The sequence below is a fragment of the Heterodontus francisci genome, chromosome 35, assembly GCF_036365525.1.
Source record: "Heterodontus francisci isolate sHetFra1 chromosome 35, sHetFra1.hap1, whole genome shotgun sequence".
Taxonomy (NCBI): Eukaryota; Metazoa; Chordata; class Chondrichthyes; order Heterodontiformes; family Heterodontidae; genus Heterodontus; species Heterodontus francisci.
The window spans coordinates 47,712,016-47,729,854 of NC_090405.1; the positions used below are offsets into that span (position 1 = coordinate 47,712,016).

The 17,839-nt window shown below is 50.4% G+C and overlaps 1 protein-coding gene across 3 annotated transcripts in view; it reads right to left on the reverse strand.

The window, feature by feature from the left end:
- The window catches only part of LOC137350661 (sorbitol dehydrogenase-like), a 75,452-nt gene that overhangs the window by 39,517 nt on the left and 18,096 nt on the right, over window positions 1–17,839 (reverse strand). For 2 of the 3 annotated variants that reach the window (XM_068015478.1, XM_068015476.1), the window contains exons 3-6: window positions 15,282–15,446; window positions 14,912–15,071; window positions 5,978–6,096; window positions 5,759–5,824 (exon numbers count right to left, since the gene is read on the reverse strand). In XM_068015478.1, coding sequence (XP_067871579.1) covers window positions 5,759–5,824; window positions 5,978–6,096; window positions 14,912–15,071; window positions 15,282–15,446 — 510 coding nt within the window. The remainder of the gene's footprint in view (window positions 1–5,758; window positions 5,825–5,977; window positions 6,097–14,911; window positions 15,072–15,281; window positions 15,447–17,839) is intronic. The other variant, XM_068015477.1, reaches the window with a different exon arrangement.

Below are 17,839 nucleotides of genomic sequence, written 5' to 3' on the forward strand. Positions count from 1 at the left end.
TCCACTCTCGCTGACCCTCTCCGCTCCCTATGACTCTCTCCGCTCTCGCTGACCCTCTCCGCTCTCGCTGACCCTCTCCGCTCTCTCTGAGCCTCTCCGCTCTCGCTGACTCTCTCCGCTCTCACTGACTCTCTCCGCTCTCGCTGACCCTCTCCGCTCTCGCTGACCCTCTCCGCTCTGGCTGACACTCTCCGCTCTCGCTGACTTTCTCCGCTCTCGCTGACTCTCTCCGCTCTCGCTGACCCTCTCCGCTCTCTCTGACTCTCCCCGCTCTCGCTGACCCTCTCCGCTCTCGCTGACCCTCTCCGCTCTCTCTGACCCTCTCCGCTCTCTCTGACTCTCTCCGCTCTCACTGTCTCTCCCCGCTCTCTGATCCTCTCCACTCTCGCTGACCCTCTCCGCTCTCTCTGACTCTCTCCGCTCTCACTGTCTCTCCCCGCTCTCTGATCCTCTCCGCTCTGGCTGACACTCTCCGCTCTCGCTGACTTTCTCCGCTCTCGCTGACTCTCTCCGCTCTCGCTGACCCTCTCCGCTTTCTCTGACTCTTTCCGCTCTCGCTGACCCTCTCCACTCGCTGACCCTCTCCACTCGCGGACACTCTCCGCTCTCTCTGACACTCTCCCCTCTCGCTGACACTCTCCGCTCTCGCTGACCCTCTCCGCTCTCGCTGACCCTCTCCGCTCTCGCTGACCCTCTCCGCTCTGGCTGACGCTCTCTGCTCTCGCTGACTTTCTCCGCTCTCGCTGACTCTCTCCACTCTCGCTGACCCTCTAAGCTCTCTCTGACTCTCTCCGCTCTCGCTGACCCTCTCCGCTCTCGCTGACCCTCTCCGCTCTCTCTGAGCCTCTCCGCTCTCTCTGACTCTCTCCGCTCTCACTGACTCTCTCCGCTCTCACTGACCCTCTCCACTCTCGCTGACTCTCTCTGCTCTCGCTGACCCTCTCCGCTTTCTCTGACTCTCTCTGCTCTCTCTGACCCACTCCGCTCTCGCTGACTCTCTCCGCTCTCGCTGTCCCTCTCCGCTCTCGCTGACCCTCTCCGCTCTGGCTGACACTCTCCGCTCTCGCTGACTTTCTCCGCTCTCTCTGACTCTCTCCGCTCTCGCTGACCCTCTCCACTCTCGCTGACCCTCTCCGCTATCTCTGACCCTCTCCGCTCTCTCTGACTCTCTCCGCTCTCACTGTCTCTCCCCACTCTCTGATCCTCTCCACTCTCGCTGACCCTCTCCGCTCTCGCTGACCCTCTCCGCTCTGGCTGACACTCCCCGCTCTCGCTGACCCTCTCCGCTCTCTCTGATCCTCTCTGCTCACTCTGACTCTCTCCGCTCTCACTGTCTCTCCCCGCTCTCTGATCCTCTCCACTCTCGCTGACTCTCCCCGCTCTCGCTGACCCTCACCGCTCTCGCTGACCCTCTCCGCTCTCGCTGACCCTCTCCGCTCTCTCTGACTCTCTCCGCTCTCACTGTCTCTCCCCACTCTCTGATCCTCTCCACTCTCGCTGACTCTCTCGGCTCTCGCTGACCCTCTCCGTTCTTGCTGACCCTTTCCGCTCTCGCTGACTGTCTCTCCGCTCTTGCTGACCCTCACTGCTCTCGCTGACCCTCTCCGCTCTCGCTGACCCTCTCCGCTCTCGCTGACCCTCACCGCTCTCGCTGACCCTCTCCGCTCTCGCTGACCATCTCCGCTCTCTCTGACTCTCTCCGCTCTCACTGTCTCTCCCCACTCTCTGATCCTCTGCGCTCTCTGTGACCCTCTCCGCTCTCGCTGACCCTCTCCGCTCTCGCTGACCCTTTCCGCTCTCGCTGACTCTCTCTCCACTCTTGCTGACCCTCTCCGCTCTCACTGTCTCTCCCTGCTCTCTGATCCTCTCCACTCTCGCTGACCCTCTCCGCTCTCGCTGACCCTATCCGCTCTCGCTGACTCTCTCTCCGCTCTTGCTGACCCTCTCTCCGCTCTCAATGACTCTCCCCGCTCTCACTGACCCTCTCCGCTCTCGCTGACTCTTTCCACTCTCGCTGACCCGCTCGCTCTTGCTGACTCTCCCCGCTCCCGCTGACCCTCTCCGCTCTCGCTGACTCTTTCCACTCTCGCTGACCCGCTCGCTCTTGCTGACTCTCCCCGCTCCCGCTGACCCTCTCCGCTCTCGCTGACTCTCTCTCCGCTCTCGTTGACCCTCTCTCCGCTCTCGCTGACTCACCCCGCTCTCGCTGACTCTCTCCACTCTCGCTGACCCTCTCCGCTCTCACTGTCTCTCCCCGCTCTCTGATCCTCTCCACTCTCGCTGACCCTCTCCGCTCTCGCTGACCCTCTCCGCTCTGGCTGACACTCTCCGCTCTCGCTGACCCTCTCCGCTTTCTCTGACTCTCTCTGCTCTCTCTGACTCTCTCTGCTCTCTCTGACCAACTCCGCTCTCGCTGACTCTCTCCGCTCTCGCTGACCCTCTCCGCTCTCGCTGACCATCTCCGCTTTCTCTGACTCTCTCTGCTCTCTCTGACCAACTCCGCTCTCGCTGACTCTCTCCGCTCTCGCTGACCATCTCCGCTCTGACTGACACTCTCCGCTCTCGCTGACTTTCTCCGCTCTCGCTGACTCTCTCCGCTCTCGCTGACCCTCTCCGCTCTCTCTGACTCTCCCCGCTCTCGCTGACCCTCTCCGCTCTCTCTGACCCTCTCCGCTCTCTCTGACTCTCTCCGCTCTCACTGTCTCTCCCCGCTCTCTGATCCTCTCCACTCTCGCTGACCCTCTCCGCTCTCGCTGACCCTCTCCGCTCTGGCTGACACTCTCCGCTCTCGCTGACCCTCTCCGCTCTCTCTGATCCTCTCCGCTCACTCTGACTCTCTCCGCTCTCACTGTCTCTCCCCGCTCTCTGATCCTCTCCACTCTCGCTGACTCTCCCCGCTCTCGCTGACCCTCACCGCTCTCGCTGACCCTCTCCGCTCTCGCTGACCCTCTCCGCTCTCTCTGACTCTCTCCGCTCTCACTGTCTCTCCCCACTCTCTGATCCTCTCCACTCTCGCTGACTCTCTCCGCTCTCGCTGACCCTCTCCGCTCTCGCTGACCCTTTCCGCTCTCGCTGACTCTCTCTCCGCTCTTGCTGACCCTCACCGCTCTCGCTGACCCTCTCCGCTCTCGCTGACCCTCTCCGCTCTCGCTGACCCTCACCGCTCTCGCTGACCCTCTCCGCTCTCTCTGACTCTCTCCGCTCTCTGATCCTCTCCGCTCTCTCTGACCCTCTCCGCTCTCGCTGACCCTCTCCGCTCTCGCTGACCCTTTCCGCTCTCGCTGACTCTCTCTCCGCTCTTGCTGACCCTCTCCGCTCTCACTGTCTCTCCCTGCTCTCTGATCCTCTCCACTCTCGCTGACCCTCTCCGCTCTCGCTGACCCTATCCGCTCTCGCTGACTCTCTCTCCGCTCTTGCTGACCCTTTCCGCTCTCGCTGACTCTCTCTCCGCTCTTGCTGACCCTCTCTCCGCTCTCAATGACTCTCCCCGCTCCCGCTGACCCTCTCCGCTCTCGCTGACTCTCTCTCCGCTCTCGTTGACCCTCTCTCCGCTCTCGCTGACTCACCCCGCTCTCGCTGACTCTCTCCGCTCTCGCGGACTCTCTCCGCTCTCACTGTCTCTCCCCGCTCTCTGATCCTCTCCACTCTCGCTGACCCTCTCCGCTCTCGCTGACCCTCTCCGCTCTGGCTGACACTCTCCGCTCTCGCTGACCCTCTCCGCTCTCTCTGACCCTCTCCGCTCTCTCTGACTCTCTCCGCTCTCACTGTCTCTCCCCTCTCTCTGATCCTCTCCACTCTCGCTGACTCTCCCCGCTCTCGCTGACCCTCACCGCTCTCGCTGACCCTCTCCGCTCTCGCTGACCCTCTCCGCTCTCGCTGACCCTCTCCGCTCTCTCTGACTCTCTCCGCTCTCACTGTCTCTCCCCGCTCTCTGATCCTCTCCACTCTCGCTGACCCTCTCCGCTCTCGCTGACCCTCTCCGCTCTGGCTGACACTCTCCGCTCTCTCTGACTCTCTCCGCTCTCACTGTCTCTCCCCGCTCTCTGATCCTCTCCACTCTCGCTGACTCTCCCCGCTCTCGCTGACCCTCACCGCTCTCGCTGACCCTCTCCGCTCTCGCTGACCCTCTCCGCTCTCTCTGACTCTCTCCGCTCTCACTGTCTCTCCCCGCTCTCTGATCCTCTCCACTCTCGCTGACTCTCTCCGCTCTCGCTGACCCTCTCCGCTCTCTCTGACCCTCTCCGCTCTCGCTGACCCTCTCCGCTCTCGCTGACCCTTTCCGCTCTCGCTGACTCTCTCTCCGCTCTTGCTGACCCTCTCCGCTCTCACTGTCTCTCCCTGCTCTCTGATCCTCTCCACTCTCGCTGACCCTCTCCGCTCTCGCTGACCCTATCCGCTCTCGCTGACTCTCTCTCCGCTCTTGCTGACCCTTTCCGCTCTCGCTGACTCTCTCTCCGCTCTTGCTGACCCTCTCTCCGCTCTCGATGACTCTCCCCGCTCTCACTGACCCTCTCCGCTCTCGCTGACTCTTTCCGCTCTCGCTGACCCTCTCCGCTCTCGCTGACTCTCTCTCCGCTCTCGTTGACCCTCTCTCCGCTCTCGCTGACTCACCCCGCTCTCGCTGACTCTCTCCGCTCTCGCTGACTCTTTCCACTCTCGCTGACCCTCTCGCTCTTGCTGACTCTCCCCGCTCTTGCTGACTCTCTCTCCGCTCTCGATGACCCTCTCGCTCTTGCTGACTCGCCCCGCTCCTGCTGACCCTCTCCGCTCTCGCTGACTCTTTCCGCTCCCGCTGACCCTCTCCGCTCTCGCTGACCCTCTCTGCTCTCGCTGACTCTCTCTCCGCTCTCGCTGACCCTCTCCGTTCTCACTGACTCTCTCCGCTCTCGCCTAGTCTTTCCGCTTTCGCTGACTCTCCCCGCTCTCGCTGACCCTCTCCGCTCTCACTGACTCTCCCCGCTCTCGCTGACCCTCTCCGCTCTCGCTGACTCTCCCCGCTCTCGCTGACCCTCTCCGCTCTCGCTGACTCTCCCCGCTCTCGCTAACCCTCTCCGCTCTCGCTGACTCTCCCCGCTCTCGCTAACCCTCTCCGCTCTCGCTGACTCTCCCCACTCTCGCTGACCCTCTCCGCTCTCGCTGACTCTTCCCGCTCTCGCTGACTCTTTCCACTCTCGCTGACTCTCTCCGCTCTCGCTGACCCTCTCAGCTCTTGCTAACCCTCTCCACTTTCTCTGACTCTCTCCGTTCTCGCTGGAGCTCCCTTCCTAACAGCACTGTGAGTGTACCTACGCCCCACATGGACTGCAGCGGTTCAAGAAGGCAGCTCACCACCAACTTCTCAAAGGCAATTCGTAATGGGCAATAAATGCTGGTCCATCCAGCGACACCCACATCCCATGAATGAATAAACGCGTGAGTGGAGAGAGTCAGTGAGTGCAGAGCGAGTCAGAAAACTTGGTCCGTTCACAACTCCAGCAGGAAAGTTAAGGTTTGAAATTTTGAAATGAGTAGAAATCAGGTTCAAGTAAAGATCAGAAAACTCAACAGGTGCATGGAGTTGGAGTTTTTGACCTGTGCTCTACTGGGAGTCCCAATTCCCTTAATTTGGAAATAATTTGCTCCTTTTGTGTTCTAAACTAGGAGCTTGTCACAACTTTCATTAAAGGGACACAGACTGAACAAAACGATGGGACAGGAAAACTTTCCACTGCAAAGCATTAGCAGGAGAATCGAGTGATACAAAAAAACTGAGGCTTACCACAGATCACAACCTGAGCTGCCCCCATTGCCTTGGCAACTAACAGATTCAGAAGTCCAATTGGTCCTGAATAAATAAGTAACGATGTCAGTTATGATATGGTCACTTTGTTTGTATGCTGGCTAGCAGTAACTTAACATATTCAGTGCATGAGAACTATTTATCATCAAACCTATCTAGTGGTTGATGACATTAGTAACGACTGATCTAGATGCTTACCTGCTCCACAGATCAAGATTTTGCTGCCTAGTTTCACTCGCCCTCTACGACAAGCATGAATTGCAACTGAAAGGGGTTCTATGAATGCACCTTCTTCAGAACTCACGCACTGAGGAAGCCTGAAACAAGGGAACAACTTTGACTACATGCATAACATTCTCCATCTGTAAATAAATGTTAGTACCATCCCCACCACTTACACGGTTTGCGCTGACCATGAACAGTGGCCTGTATCAGGCCTTATTATTAATCAGTGACCCCCCCCAGTTCGACATTCTCCCACAAGGGGGAAACATCCTTTCCACATCCACCCTGTCAAGACCCCTCAGGATCTTATGGTTTCAATCAAGTCGCCGCTTACTCTTCTAAACTCCAGCGGATACAAGCTTAGCCTGTCCAAACTTTCCTCATCAGACAACCTGCCCATTCCAGGTATTAGTCGAGTAAATATTCTCTGAATTGCCTCCTAGGCATTTACATCCTCCCTTAAATAAGGAGACCAATACTGCACACAGTACTCCAGATATGGTCTTTTTTTTTTATTCATTCATGGGATGTGGGCGTCGCTGGCTAGGCCAGCATTTATTGCCCATCCCTAATTGCTCTTGAACTGAGCGGCCATTTCAGAGGGCATTTTAAGAGTCAACCACATTGCTGTGGATCTGGAGTCACATGTAGGCCAGACCAGGTGAGGACGGCAGATTTCCTTCCCTAAAGGACATTAGCGAACCAGACGGGTTTGTACAACAATCGACAATAGCTTCATGGTCACACTAGACTAGCTTTTTTTAATTCCAGATTTATTAATTGAATTCAAATTTCACCATCTACCATGGTGGGATTCGAACCCATGTCTCCAGAGCATTAGCCTGGGCCTCTGGGCTACCAATCCAGTGAGATTACCACTACGCCACTGCCTCCCCGCATCACCAATGCCCTGTATAACTGAAGCATAACCTCCCTACTTTTGTATTCAATTTCCCTTGCAATAAATGATAACATTCTATTAGCTTTCCTAATTACTTGCTGTACCTGCATACTAACCTTTTGCGATTCATGTACTAGGACACTCAGATCCCTCTGCATCTCAGAGCTCTGCAATCTGTCACTGTTTAGATAATATGCTTCTTTTTTATTCTTCCTGCCAAAATGGACAATTTCACATTTTCCCACATTATACTCCATTTGGCAGATCTTTTCCCACTCACTTAACCTATCTATATCCCTTTGTAGCCCCCTTATGTCCTCTTCACACCTTACTTTCCTACCCATCTTTGTGTCATCAACAAATTTAGCAACCATACCTTCGGTCCTTTCATCCAAATCATTTATATAAATTGTAAAAAGTTAAGGCCTTAGCACAGATCCCTGTGGCACACCACTCATTACATCTTGCCAACCAGAAAATGACCCATTTATGCCTACTCTCTGTTTCCTGTTAGCAGCCAATCTTCTATCCATGCCAATATGTTACCCCCTACACCATGAGATTTTATTTTCCACAATAACCTTTGATGTGGCACCTTATCAAATGCCTTCTGGAAATAGAAGTACAATACATCCACCGGTTCCCCTTTATCCACAGCACATGTTACTTCTTCAAAAAACTGCAATAAATTGGTTAGACATGACTTCCCTTTCACAAAGCCATGTTGACTCTGCCTGATTACCTTGAATTTTTCTAAGTGCCCTGCTATAACGTCTTTAATAATAGCTTCTAACATTTTCCCTATGAGCATATTCAAGATTGAGGAACATAGGAACAAGGAGCAGGAGTAGGCCATTCGGCCCCTCAGCCTGCTCCGCCATTCAACTAGATCATGGCTGATCTCTACTTTAACGCCATTTCCCCGTACTATCCCCATATCCCTTGATATCTTCAATAACTAGAAATCCATCAATCTCCATCATGAACATACTCAATGACTGAGCCTCCACAGCCCTCTGTGGTACAGAATTCCACTGATTCATCACCCTCTGAGTGAAGAAATTCCTCCTCATCTCAGTCCTAAATGGCCTGCCCCTTATTCTGTGATGGTGTCCCCTGGTTCTAGACCCCCAGCCAGGGAAAACATCCATCCTGCTTCAACCTCGTCGAGTCCTATAAGAATTTTGTATGCTTCAGTGAAGTCACCTCTTATTTTTCTAAACCCTAGAAAATACAGCCCCAGTCTTCTCTATCTCTCCTTATAGGACAATCCCGTTATCGTTGCACTCCCTCTATGGCAAGTATATCCTTCCTTAGGCAAGGGGACCAAAACAGTACACAATACTCCATGTGTGGTCTCATTAAGGCTCTATACAATTGCAGCAAGACTTCTTTATTCCTGTTTTCAAATCCTCTTGCAATAAAGGCGAACATACCATTTGTCTTACTAATTGCTTGCTTCACCTGCATGTTAGCTTTCACTGACTTATGAACAAGGGCACCAAGATCCCTTTGGGCATCAACACTTACGAATCACTCACCATTTAAGAAATACTCTGCATTTCTGTTTTTTCTACCAAAGTGGATAACTTCACATTTTTCCACATTATATTCCTTCTGCCATGTTCTTGCCCACTCACTTAGCCTGTCTAAATCCCCTTGAAGCCTCTTTGCATCCTCTTCACAACTCACATCCGCACTTAGTTTTATGTCATCCATAAACTTGGAAATACTACATTTGGTCCCCACATCCAAATCATTGATATAGATTGTGAATAGCTGGGGCCTTGCAGTACGCCACTAGTCACAGCCTGCCAACCTGAGAATGACCCAATTATTCCTACTCTGTTTTCTGACCATTAACCAATTCTCAATCCATGCCTGCATATTATCCCCAATCCCAATGAGGGAAAATGGAGTTGAGTTAGATCGTCAGCCATGATCTAGTTTTTTTGCATTTATTTCATTTCATCTTAGTTTGTTCAGTTTGCTTACCCACTGTTTTTTTCAGGTTGTTTTTCTTCAGGTTTGCACTTGCTGCTGTTCAATATTCAGTGTATTCTCACCTAATCTGTACTAATGCTTTGTCTTTCTCAACACACCATTAACATATTGTTTGCCTGTTCTCCGTGACCTTTTGGTCAGCTATGTGGCCTGGTCCAATCTGCACCTTCTCCTTTGTTATCTCTTGCCCCACCCCCACCTCACTCGTTTATAATCTGTGACTTTTCTAATATTTGTCAGTTCCGAAGAAGGGTCACTGACCCAAAACGTTAACTCTGCTTCTCTTTCCACAGATGCTGCCAGACCTGCTGAGTGAATCCAGCATTTCTTGTTTTTGTTTCAGATTTCCAGCATCCGCAGTATTTTGCTTTTATATTATTATTATGATCTAGTTTAGTTTAGTTTAGTTTAGAGATACAGCACTGAAACAGACCCTTCGGCCAACCGAGTCTGTGCCGACCATCAACCACCCATTTATACTAATCCTACACTAATCCCATATTCCTACCACAATCCCCACCTGTCCTTATATTCCCTACCACCTACCTATACTAGGGGCAATTTATAATGGCCAATTTACCTATCAACCTGCAAGTCTTTGGCATGTGGGAGGAAACCGGAGCACCCGGAGGAAACCCACGCAGACACAGGGAGAACTTGCAAACTCCACACAGGCAGTACCCAGAATTGAACCCGGGGCGCTGGAGCTGTGAGGCTGCGGTGCTAACCACTGCGCCACTGTGCCGCCCAAGTTGAATGGCGGAGCAGGCTCGAGGGACCAAATGGCCTACTCCTATTTCCTTTCCCATGTTCCTCAATTTTGCTTACTAACCTCCTGTGTGGAATCTTATCAAAAGCCTTCTGAAAATCCAAATACATCACATCCACTGGGTTCCCCTTATCTATTCTGCTAGCTACATCCTCTAGGTTTTTGGAAACTAAGGGAATCAAGGGATATGGGGTTAGTGTGGGAAAGTGGAGTCAATGTAGTAGATCAACCATGATATTATTGAAAGGTGGAGCAGGCTTGAGGGGCTGTATTTCTTACATAGGGCAAATGGTGCTAACAGTTTACCATTACCGTAGGAGTTGATTACAAAGGCACCATTTACAACATATTAATAGCAGCGACTATTTCAGGAAGTTCAATAAGTACTTATCCTGTGCTTATCCGTTATGTTTGGTTGAGGCGGTGCAATGTACTGCTGGAGTTAAGTGATTGAAGCAGAGACCATGTCAACATTTAAGAATAGATTAGATAGCTAGAAGAATAGAAGTTCCACATTCTTTGACCCATTGCTGCGGTCGGCTGCAATGCAGGAGATGAGCTGGGTGGTAGTATGGGGGCTACCATAGAGCACAATTTGTGGCATGTCAATAAAAACAGTGCAGTCTGAACTCAATGAGCATCTGGTTGAAATGACCAAACAACAGAGGATCAGAAACTGTGCAGTTTAAGCACTGCAGGCCCAAATGACACAACTAGAATTCCAGGTAATATTCTTTTGGGCCTCCTTATCTCGAGAGACAATGGATACGCGCCTGGAGGTGGTCAGTGGTTTGTGAAGCAGCGCCTGGAGTGGCTATAAAGGCCAATTCTGGAGTAACAGGCTCTTCCACAGGTGCTGCAGAGAAATTTGTTTGTTGGGGCTGTTGCACAGTTGGCTCTCCCCTTGCGCCTCTGTCTTTTTTCCTGCCAACTACTAAGTCTCTTCGACTCGCCACAATTTAGCCCTGTCTTTATGGCTGCCCGCCAGCTCTGGCGAATGCTGGCAACTGACTCCCACGACTTGTGATCAATGTCACACGATTTCATGTCGCGTTTGCAGACGTCTTTATAACGGAGACATGGACGGCCGGTGGGTCTGATACCAGTGGCGAGCTCGCTGTACAATGTGTCTTTGGGGATCCTGCCATCTTCCATGCGGCTCACATGGCCAAGCCATCTCAAGCGCCGCTGACTCAGTAGTGTGTATAAGCTGGGGATGTTGGCCGCTTCAAGGACTTCTGTGTTGGAGATATAGTCCTGCCACCTGATGCCAAGTATTCTCCGAAGGCAGCGAAGATGGAATGAATTGAGACGTCGCTCTTGGCTGGCATACGTTGTCCAGGCCTCGCTGCCGTAGAGCAAGGTGCTGAGGACACAGGCCTGATACACTCGGACTTTTGTGTTCCGTGTCAGTGCGCCATTTTCCCACACTCTCTTGGCCAGTCTGAACATAGCAGTGGAAGCCTTACCCATGCGCTTGTTGATTTCTGCATCTAGAGACAGGTTACTGGTGATAGTTGAGCCTAGGTAGGTGAACTCTTGAACCACTTCCAGAGCGTGGTCGCCAATATTGATGGATGGAGCATTTCTGACATCCTGCCCCATGATGTTCGTTTTCTTGAGGCTGATGGTTAGGCCAAATTCATTGCAGGCAGACGCAAACCTGTCGATGAGACTCTGCAGGCATTCTTCAGTGTGAGATGTTAAAGCAGCATCGTCAGCAAAGAGGAGTTCTCTGATGAGGACTTTCCGTACTTTGGACTTCACTCTTAGACGGGCAAGGTTGAACAACCTGCCCCCTGATCTTGTGTGGAGGAAAATTCCTTCTTCAGAGGATTTGAACGCATGTGAAAGCAGCAGGGAGAAGAAAATCCCAAAAAGTGTGGGTGCGAGAACACAGCCCTGTTTCACACCACTCAGGATAGGAAAGGGCTCTGATGAGGAGCCACCATGTTGAATTGTGCCTTTCATATTGTCATGGAATGAGGTGATGATACTTAGTAGCTTTGGTGGACATCCGATCTTTTCTAGTAGTCTGAAGAGACCACGTCTGCTGACGAGGTCAAAGGCTTTGGTGAGATCAATGAAAGCAATGTAGAGGGGCATCTGTTGTTCACGGCATTTCTCCTGTATCTGACGAAGGGAGAACAGCATGTCAATAGTCGATCTCTCTGCACGAAAGCCACACTGTGCCTCAGGGTAGACGCGCTCGGCCAGCTTCTGGAGCCTGTTCAGAGCGACTCGAGCAAAGACTTTCCCCACTATGCTGAGCAGGGAGATTCCACGGTAGTTGTTGCAGTCACCGCGGTCACCTTTGTTTTTATAGAGGGTGATGATGTTGGCATCGCGCATGTCCTGGGGTACTGCTCCCTCGTCCCAGCACAGGCATAGCAGTTCATGTAGTGCTGAGAGTATAGCAGGCTTGGCACTCTTGATTATTTCAGGGGTAATGCTGTCCTTCCCAGGGGCTTTTCCGCTGGCTAGGGAATCAATGGCATCACTGAGTTCCGATTTGGTTGGCTGTATGTCCAGCTCATCCATGACTGGTAGAGGCTGGGCTGCATTGAGGGCAGTCTCAGTGACAGCATTCTCCCTGGAGTACAGTTCTAGGTAGTGCTCAACCCAGCGGTCCATCTGTTTGCGTTGGTCAGTGATTATGTCCCCCGATTTAGATTTGAGGGGGGTGATCTTCTTGATGGTTGGCCCAAGAGCTCTCTTCATGCCATCATACATTCCTCTGATGTTTCCGGTGTCTGAGGCCAGCTGAATATGACTGCATAGGTGTTGCCAGTAGTCGTTTGCGCAACGCCTAGCTGTTCTTTGTGCAGTACTTCTGGCTGCTTTAAGTGCTGCGGATGTTAAATCGCTGGGGGCTTTCTTGTAGTTCAAAAGTGCAATGCGCTTAGCGGCTATGACAGGTTCCAGCTCTTCATTATGAGATTGAAACCAGTCTGCATTTCTCTTCGCACTTTTGCCGTAGGTGGTCAAAGCTGACTCATAGATGGCGTCTCTGATGTGGGCCCACTTGGTCTCAGCATCCCCTGTGGGAGTGTTTTGAAGGGCTGTTACAAGTGAATTTAGAAATTTTTGTAACAGCTGTGGGTGAGAAATTCTGCTCGTGTTGATGCGCGGGTGGCCCTTCTGCTTGGAATGATGCAACTTCTTTGGTCTGAGTCTAACCTTGCTGCACACCAGGGAGTGGTCGGTGTCGCAGTCCGCACTGTGGAAGCTGCGTGTGATTTGAACACTGTTTAAGGCGGCTCGCCTTGTGACAATGAGGTCTAACTGGTGCCAACGACGTAATATACTGACTTATATACTGATATACTGAACTCTCTCTCACAAACAGCAGTTGAAGCTAGAACAGTTGTTAATTTTAAATCTGAGATAGATAGATTTTTATTAAGGGATATGGGCCAAAGGCAGGTATATGGAGTTAGGCCGCAGATCAGCCATGATCTCATTGAATGGCGGGACAGGCTCGACGGGCTGGAAGGCCTACTCCTGCTCCTATCTTCCTATGTTCCTATGACTTTAGAAGCAAGAGCAAAATGCTACTTAAACAGTGCCTAATAAAAATGGCTACATCATTTGTGACCAACCTATCTTCTGGCTAAGAGGGTCAAAAATTCTTACATCGAGCTGATAGTAAGCATGTCATTTAGCTATCACGATGCTCTATATAGTGTCAGCGAGAATGTAAAACCAGGAAAAATGTTATCATAGAAAACCACAGAGTTGACAAAGACAGAAACTGTGCATGCAAAAACTACGCAAAAATATTTTTGAATTCCAGTTAATTTCTCCTTGCCCATAAACAGGGCAAAAGTTCTCCTGAGACTCTGAAAGTAACTAATTAGTTATTTCATGAGAAAAGCTGGGCTCCATAAATGTAAGATAGTCACTAATAAATCCAAGAAGGAATTCAGGAGAAACTTCTTTCCCCAGAGAGTGGTTATTCTGTGGAACTTAGTGCCACATAGAGTAGTTGAGGCAAATAGCATAGGTGCATTTAAGGGAAAGTTAAATAAACACACGAGGGAGAATGAAATATGTTGATAGCGTGAGTTGAAGTAGGGTGAGAGGAGATTCATGTGGAGCATAAACACCAGCATAGATCAGTTCAACCGAATGGCCTGATTCTGTGCTGTATATTCTATAGGTAATATGTAAAATGGATGCTCTGCAGAAACTCTCTCTCACTCCATTTCATTCTTGAATTACTGACATTGCAATTATGCCAACAGTCCAGTTGGACACCATTTAGGTTAGGTGTGGACTGCTCTCCAAATCTCACTCAGAGCTGTTTAAACTGGGACAGCAACAGATATCTAGGTTAATGCTATGTGAAATGCAACAGGTTTTGACATGCCACTTCAAGGAAGGGTTAGGATATGTCACCGGTGACAGTAAGTTTCGACAATTCTTACAACAGTCTAGTTTTGACTTTCGCAAGAGTGAATGAGACACCTGAAGCTCACAGCCTGAGACGTTTTTTTTAAAACTAGATAGTTCCTGGTAGAAATTTAGGCAAATTCACCATATTTGCCACCACTGGTCAGTAAATGGTCCCATATGCCAATCACCATTTTCACAAATGTGGATTATTGAGTTTAGCGAAATGAAAGTATTATGTATGCGCAATATGGAATAACAGGGTATCTTCCAAAGTCTTCTTCTCCCCTGGTTCTTAACCATTTGAGTGAGGAGCCTGGTGACCAATTGGTTTGACCTTAAAGTTGCTTTTTCCAAAAGCTCAAGGACTTTTACCATTAAGTCTTCCAGATAGACTTGGTTGATAGAAGAGTTGTGACTTTGCAACAAGAGAAATGGTCAAGTTGTGAACCCTGAATGCAATGTACTCAGATCACTATGGAAGCTATCGAAACAGAGATGAAGAACAATGCCCAACTGAATGAAAATGCACTGCCCCATGGGTCAAAATGGACAACGCCCACTGCGTAACCTGACTCTGTAGGTCAACCTACTCCTGCTCCTACTTCGTATGTTTGTAACTAACAAAATCTCATCGCAAGTTAGTGGTGGTTAAAGTGCCACCTCAGATATGGAGCAGTATTCAAGTCTTAGGCAGACCAGGGCTTTAGATAGAATTAAGAGTTAGTGGCCACACTATCAGTGACCTCAAGCTAGGCTCCACTTTATGAGCATCCAGATAAGGAAACGTACCAACTGATGAGAGTAAACATTAAAACTGGTGCCCCACAGAACTTACTTGAAACAGTAGTTGGCGTTGTGAGCATAGTATTGGCACAGGTGCCCATCATAGGGTGGAGTAGCACAGCAGAACATTCTTGGTGACAGGTTGTAGCGTCCAGATTTACAGAAGTCATCATTTTGTAGGGGGTAAGCAGGCTCAATGGCAACTCTATCACCTGTAAGAATGGAAATAGTGCACAGTTCTTTAATAAGGACATTGGTATAGGGGTAAACATGATGGGGGAGTGGGGGGGACGGTCCTCCATATCCCTTAAAAACCTTACCTAGAATAACTGTCCTTCTCTGTCTTGACCATGTTCATTTTCATTTAAAAGTAAGGTTAAAAAAAAACTTGGAATTTTTCTCCCAGTTTCCGATGCACTGACCTATTTTGAGATGTTGCACTTCTTTTCCCACTTTAACCACGGTCCCTGAGCCTTCGTGCCCCAGTACCATTGGCCTTTTCATGAGGAAGTCTCCTAATTTTCCATGTTGCCAGTAATGGACATCTGAGCCGCAGATCCCAACAGCATTCATCTGCAGAAGCACCTCTAAAAGCATAGCAGAGAAAGAAAATTGTGGACTTGCAAATATACTTTTTGAAAAGAACCTTAATGTTTCGACGAATATTAGCATCCTGTAATGTTCGAGTTATCTGGTGCACCTTCGAGCTGACTGCTGGAAGTTACGAGGAAACCCTGTAGGATTAATCAGGGTACACCAGACCAGTGCAGGAAAAAGGACCCTGATGGAAAGCACAGCAGACCAGGCTGTGGCTCTAACTGTGGTAGTAAGACCCAGTAAACATACAACCCTGAGTGCAGGAGAAATTAACAAAATCCCTGAGAGTTACCAGGATTTTGTGCCCAAAGGAAAAGCGACCCCATACTCCTTGACTGAGGCAAGTAAGCCCATAGTCACACATAGGGATACAGGGGCCACCCAACCCCTTCTGCTGGGAACAGGGATGGCCTTTCCTCCAGAGAGTGCATTGAATGCCAGAGTATTAGTAAACAGTATCGGAGGGGGGTATATGCCCATACCTTTATATTGGGTGCACCTGGAGCATGACCCTGTTTCTGGACCACTCACCATGGGGATTGTTCCTAGTTTACCTGTGGACAGGGTTGACCTGCTGCTAGGTAATGATCTGGTGGGGGAGAATGCGGTAGCTTCCCCAGAGGTCTTAGAGTGGCCGAACGAGGTCAGGGAGACAGAGCAGTTACGGGAGAAACTCCCTGGCATTTTCCCTGACGGTGTGGTGACCATGGCGAAAACAAGCTCCGACAGAGGAGGCTGAACTGGCACTACAGACAGATGACCCTACTGTATAGTTATCCGAAACCTTCTTCAGGAATTTAGAGGAACCAAAGGAAGTATTTGGCAGGTCTTCCTTGGTCGAGGCTCAGCAACCGACCCAGTGTTAAAAATGTTAGCACACACTGCCCAAACTGAAACTGAAGTAGAGGGAGTTCCAGAGTGCTACTAGTTAAAGGATGAGGTGCTGATGAGGAAGTGGAGACCTCCTCACAGACCTACGGATGAAGAGTGGACAGTGGTTCAGCAGGCAGTGGTGCTGCCGAGGTACCGTAGGGAAATATTGAGAACAGCCCATGAAATTCCAATGGCTGGACATGTCGGTATCCAAAAAAACCCAAGCCCACATAAGAGAGCATTTTCACTGACAACAACTCCACAAGGATGTGCTGGAGTTCTGTAAAACTTGCCACTCATGCCCAGTTGTGGGGAAACTCCAACCTGCAGTAAAACCTGCACCCCTAATTCCTATACCAGCTTTTGGGGAACCATTCAGCAGAGCGCTGGGAGATTGTGTGGGGCCCCTGCCGAAAACAAAAGGGGACTACCAGTATCTTCTCACCATTATGGATGTGGCTACCCGATTTCCAGAGGCCATTCCCCTAAGAACTATCTCTGTCAAGGTAGTGGTGGAGGGGCTAACCCAATTCTTCATCTGATATGGGCTGCCTGCTGAGATCCAGTCGGATCAGGGCATGAATTTCATGTCTGATATTTTTAAAAAGGTCATGTATAATGGGCATAGCCCAGCTAAAGTCCTCAGCATAGCACCCACAGTCACAAGGAGCTTTGAAACGGTACCACCAGACCCTAAAGACAATGATCAGGGCATACTGCTATGAATATCCCCATGACTGGGACAATGGGGTACCAGGGGCTCACCCAATGAGTCCACTGGCTTTAGTCCCTTTGAATTAGTTCATGGACACGAGGTGAGCGGTTCTCCTAAACTAATCAAAGAGAGGTTTTTGGGACACAGTGATGAGCTTTTCATATCAGACTACATCACCATGTTCTGTAAGCGGCTCACGAGAGCCTGTACGGTCAGGAACACCTAAAAACCTCTCAGACAGCTATGAAAAGGCAGGCAGATAAACATACCAAGGCCAGAAATTTCGGCCCAGAGACCATGTATTAGTACTACTCCCAATTCAGGGTGAACCCCTGAAAGCCTGGTTCAGCGGCCCATACAGAGGGGTAAAGAGGATTAATGAGGTGAATCATTTCATTGACACCCCAGATCACAGGAAAAGGCAAAGGCTGTGCCACATCAATATGTTAAAGCAGTATCGTAGCCGGGAAGGGAATAAACAAACCCAGGTCTGCCAGGCAGTCAGGAAAGAGGAGGGCAAAAGGGACAGTGAGGACGAGTTAGAGGGAGGCCTGGAGTATTCCCAAATTGATTTCCCTACCGTTCGGTTAGCGAACACTGAAATGTTCGGGGAATTAGACATTGTACTCTCCTATTTAAATGCAGAACAGAGAGAAGATCTAACAAGGCTGCTCACAGTGTTTGAAGAGATCTGCAGGGACAAACCAGGGTGTACAAACCTAACCCTACACAATGTGGACATAGAAGAGACCCCTCCCATAAAACAAGTTCCCTATTGCCTAGGTCCCAAGAAAC